General features: G+C 36.3%; 1 protein-coding gene across 1 annotated transcript; it reads right to left on the bottom strand.

Moving 5' to 3' along the window:
• Positions 1–2,441: 2,441 nt before the first annotated feature.
• On the bottom strand, positions 2,442–3,958 carry LOC122316998 (peroxidase 9). Its single transcript, XM_043133875.1, has 4 exons — positions 3,648–3,958; positions 3,347–3,538; positions 3,076–3,241; positions 2,442–2,993 (listed from the first exon to the last, which is right to left on the bottom strand). Exons 1-4 carry the CDS (start codon positions 3,903–3,905, stop codon positions 2,581–2,583), a joined length of 1,029 nt encoding a protein of 342 aa, XP_042989809.1. The 5' UTR covers positions 3,906–3,958; the 3' UTR covers positions 2,442–2,580.
• Positions 3,959–5,415: the final 1,457 nt, after the last annotated feature.

Raw genomic sequence — 5,415 nt, 5'->3', positions numbered from 1 at the left:
TTAATTTATACAATTTAATAACATGGTGATAAAAAAATTCCATATAAAAACCCAATCCCTTTACTTTCTTTTCTTAAGTAATAACCAAGGGTTAAGAGGAGGAAGATTCAACAATGAAAATGCTAAATGATTGAAAATTCAACCTTCTTGTTTTCTTCTTTTGAACTCCACAAATGTGATTATTAAACTTCACTTTTGCCCCTTTTTTCCCCAATGTTAAAGGACTAGCTTTCTCAATTCTTCAGATTAAACTTCCACAAATGCATAATTTAAAAGCTGTCCATCTTATGATTTGACTGTGCCTCTAGGATCATCCGCTGGTCTTTCTAAAAGAAAATGATCAAATATGAGGCAAGTGTTAAAATGGTTAAGCATGGAAGGGTTCAGGATTCAAGCTGGATTTCGTGAGAAAAGTTCAGAGGCAGCATTAATAAGGAAATTTGTTAGCAGCCTTAACTCAAAGACTAGACTAACAGGGCAATCCTTCAAAAAAAGAAAAAGAAGTTAAAGAACATATGGAACCAGTTAAAATCATAAATCATGCATCAGGTCACCCCTCACTACAGAGAGATAGTATTGTAAAAATCACAATTGTGTCAGGACCAAAGAATCCCTCTATTTCATGATCTAGCAACAGATGCCATAAATGACTTTACTAGGACTTAATTATTACTTTTATACGCCTAATCTTCAATGCACATGCCCTCTGCTAAGGATCATACAACACATATGCCTTCAGATTTTCTACAAAATATCAGGTGAGAAAAAAAAATCAAAACAAAAGGATAATAATTTTGGGGTTTTCTTCAAAATGCAAAGCATGTGGACAGAAAAAAGAGCAGCAAAAATGAGATAACTGGATGAAAAAATTCTCAAAAACTCTCCTAAAATGGAAAGCTAAGGATTTATCTCTCGAAAGCAAAATATCCACACTTGACTAAAGCAAGATTGAGAAATATAGAAAGAAACTTTACCCTTTTATGATCTCCATAGGCGTATCATTCAATATCATGTTCAAGGGGAACCTCAAATTTTGAGTGATATATTTGCTTAAAATGTTGTATCTAGGATGTGGTACGACGTATGAGAACATATTACTTCAGTGGCAGCTTCTAGGTTCTTTGTCTCTACACTTAATGCTTGCCAGACTTTTAGTGCATCACGTTCTGCCGGATCGTGCATCCAGAGCAGAACTGCTAGATACGAGATACAGAAATGAAGACACAAAAAATACTAGATACGGGATGCTAGGAAATGGAAACGAAATGGAGAGAAATAGAGAAAAACACAAACTCTTCTTTTCAAATAGACCACTGACGGCGGCCACAGATGGGGCTGTTCGAGAGACGAGCGGTGAGGAGCAACATCATGGGTTGTGCGACGAAGCCGTACGGAAGAAGTTGGTGAGAAGGTTGTATAGCAGATTTTGAATGGGGAGATGAAACCTAGGAAACTACTGAAGAGATGAAACCCAAGAAACTGAAGATTTCGAATGGGGAGATGAAACCTAGGGAACTGCAGATTTTGAATGGGAGAGGAAGGAGGGCAATTCGGGTTGCTTGGCGAGGAAGGAGGGGGTCTTATGGGATTCAAATCTGGTTTTCTCCGTTCAATGAGCTTGCGAGGAGTGGCGGCGCTAGGCAGATGGAGGAGCGTCTCTCGGTGGTGCTGAATAAAGAGACGACGTCACCGGGTGGCACGGGCATAGGAAGGTGATGGGACGCAAGTTACTGTAGAGGGAGGAGGGGGTTTCGAACTTTCGCGGGACAAAATTCGAATGGAAAAAAAAATTTCACACCAGTCTTTATTTGAACCAAAACGCTCGTTTTGTTGAAAAAATGCCACGTAAGGTGTGTGCTGTGTGTATCGCTACAGTAGCTGATCTCCAGTAGAACTCTTTTTATTATGAACTTTGCTATTCATAAGCCTACACACCACACACCACATAATTATTTATTTATTTTTTTATTTTTTAAATTTTATTTAGTTTTATTCTTTTTTAAATAATAGAATTATTCTATTAATTATTCATATACTACACATTTAATAAGAGAAAAAAATTAAAAAAATAATAAAAATGGTGGTGTGTAGTGTATGAGGCTTATGAATAGAATTTTTCTTTTATTATTATGGACAATATTGAATGCATTAGCATTATGCTTTTTAACATGATTTCTTGAAATATAAGCTTTTAATTAAATAAAACATTATGCTTTTCAACGTTACTTTTTTTAACAAAAAATTAATAACTTATAGGATTTTTCTTAAAAAATAAATAAATAAATAAACCCGAGTCCAAGTTGGAACTCAAATTCATTTGAATTTCGGTTCGGATCATAACCCAGACTAACTTGGGCCGGGTTCTTAATTGGGTATATCTGAATATCCGATATAGAATCTAGATGAACAGTTTTGTCGGAATGCATATAAGAAATTGCCAATTACCGCAAAACAAGCATATGCATACATTACTCCCTCATTTTTAAACATCACAGAGACCATCGCTTTAACATAATCAGAGGTTAACACTGCAGGAAAGCATAAATAAGCCAACACTTTTAAATGGACAATTAGTTTTGCCTAATTAACTCGACGACAGTTCTTCCTAACTTCACCATTGAAGCCAGTGAGAGGGCTGATGTTTCCCATTTTAATCATGGAGTTAGCAAACTGGTTGAAGAACAGGCCCTCATCCTCTGCATATCTCTTCACCAATTCCATGGTGGTCCCAGGACTTCCAGTGAAAAGCACTTGATCCGAAGTGAGGAGCCCTTTTCCCCACAGGATGAGTTTGAAATATATGTTGTCAAATCTTGCTGGGGAGGCAAAGTCCAGGGGAGAGATGTTATTGTCACCACCGGACCTAGGACAAACTGATTTCAGACCATAGTAGTAGGTTTTGTCCAGAGTCGCATCCGGTTGGTTGTTTCCATTTTGGTTGTACAGCCTCTGCTTGAATGTCGTACACCTTGCAACGCCAATTGTATGCCCCCCTGCAATTTGGGAAGATTATGTCTTAGGATGAACAGTTGTACTTGACTCGTGGGTAACAAAACTCAATAAAACCAAGTTTACCAGAGAGTGCAACGAGGTCAACTTCATCAAGCCCTTGACGCTTGAAAAGTGTTAAAAGGTTTTGGAGAGTAGAGTTTGGCGGGGGAATGTTATTGTTCGACGTGCTTAAGCTTGCTGTCTTTGAGTCCCTCCTTCCCAATGGGAGCTGCCAATTCGGTCCACCGCTCTGTTTCAACATACCCAACAAACTCATAAAAAAATGATTTTAAAAGTACAAAGAATTATGCCCGTTACAGTTTTAGTCTCAGTTCAAAGTTCAGATTTGGCTTACTAATAAAGTGGAGCCGCGAGCAGCAAGGGCGAGAATATCCGCACAAGAGACGGTCTGAGGACAGGATTCTTCCAACTTGACCTTGATCTCATCAATGACTTCAAAACCTCTAATAGAATTCCTGTTTGGCAAAGATTTCTTTTCACTGACCACCGTGGAACTATCATCCAGCAAAACAGATGCGTCACAACCCTGTAAAAGTAGTGTAAAGTGAGATGGTTGGTTGGATTGTCATTGAAAAAGGGAAAAGAAATCAACTTTCATTCTTGTACTTCAAGCTGTTTGAAGCTAATTCTAGAACCTGAACAAAGCAATCGTGGAAATGAAGTCTAAGCAAAGAAGCAGCCATCCTGGGCTCCTTGGCAATGGCCTTCTCTAACACAGACATGATAATGTCATTGGCTTGGGGGCACGAGAACTGATAGAATTCAGGGAACAATCCGAAAGACCCAAAACCATTTCCACCCCAGCCAACATAGAAGCCAGGGTGAGCTACAGAGAGGGTGGCTGAGAGGAAAGTTATTACCAAGATACTAAGAGTAACTTTGAAGAATTCCATTGATGACTAGTAGTATAGCTGCAGCAAGTTTGAGAGAATGTGTGGCATTGGCTTGCATATGTATATAGAGCTAAAGGGATTAAATCAACCACTCTCGTTACCAAATCTTCTCACCTAATATGTAAAGAGAGATGATTTAGTCTAACCCGTGAAGGCACCTCTTTCTGGCACAAGAGTGGCGTGTATATGAAACAGAAAATGGATTTGGTTTTGACATTGTTTCTGGTATTACCTGCTCCAAGTAAAAATTTGTATAGATCTGCCTTCTGCATTATTATATCCATTGTGAAATATTCTCTTATCTACCTCCATAATTTAAATGAACATTGCTAATTCTAAACCAGAGAAAATGCAGTTTTCTTGGGAGGAAAAACTACTCAACACAATGCTAACTTAGTTCTAATGTATGGACTTCCGGGGGAATTTGTTTCCCAACAAGTACGCTAGATTTTATTGTCTCCAAAAAAAACCTGCAAACTGAGGTGAAATATTAACTTCTTTTTTTATTTTTATTTTAAATAATGTTAATATTTTTTATTTTTCTGAATTTAAATAAAGTGGCTAAGGTGAGATTTTAATTTAATAGAGTGGGCAAAGAGTATACATTTCATTATGATTGGTCAAAAAAGATATATTATATTAAAAAAAGTGATGCAGTCAACACATTAATAGAGTGCATAAAAAATACACAAAAATAACTATACATAGAATTTTTATTTAATTTAATACCTCGTAACAGATAATGATTGGTTGACACAGGACAATATCGCCATTAACAAATCTAACAGAAGTGTGATGGAGAGAGCAAACTATAACAAATCTCAAATCCTAGGGTTCGAATACTAAATTGAAAATTCATGGAGTTGTTTTGCAAACTCGTAAAATCCGCCATTCATTGCTTCTTATTCAAGAGCAGTTTCCAGTTCATTGATCGAATAGCAGACGATTGGAACAGACAGACAGATAAGGCCTTATGGCCTATGGGTGTCGATACAATTTAACTACTTCTTTACCAGCTTCTTTTGTTTATAGATTATAGAATACGATTTTGTATAATTTTTTGTCCCAAACAACTTTTATAATTTGAAAATAAATAAATACAATATGTGGATTTCGCAATATTTAATACTACAAAAGCATCAAAATATGTTGTGAACAATGAGAGAAAAAGCAAAGTAAAATGAAATCAATCATACAAGATTTATGTAATTCGGCAACATACCTATATCTACAAAATTGCGAAAGATTTTATTTTCTTGAAAGTCAAATATACAATGCAGCAATAAAATATGTAGCCATATGGAATAGTATAATATATATATATGGTGAAACTCAAATTAGGGTTATTAGTGCGTTAACCCTAATTAAGGGACTGTGCTCTATAGTCCAAGTCTCATTGAATATTTATTAAAAAATTATAACAAATTCTTGTCGAGTCAGGTTATCAAATCGAATTACCACAAAAATAAATTAAGTTCCACACAAACAAACTCAACAATATGCTGAATAC

The sequence above is a fragment of the Carya illinoinensis genome, chromosome 7, assembly GCF_018687715.1.
Source record: "Carya illinoinensis cultivar Pawnee chromosome 7, C.illinoinensisPawnee_v1, whole genome shotgun sequence".
Taxonomy (NCBI): domain Eukaryota; kingdom Viridiplantae; phylum Streptophyta; class Magnoliopsida; order Fagales; family Juglandaceae; genus Carya; species Carya illinoinensis.
Note: the sequence above shows the minus strand (reverse complement) of the source record. Positions and strands in the feature narration are given on the sequence as shown.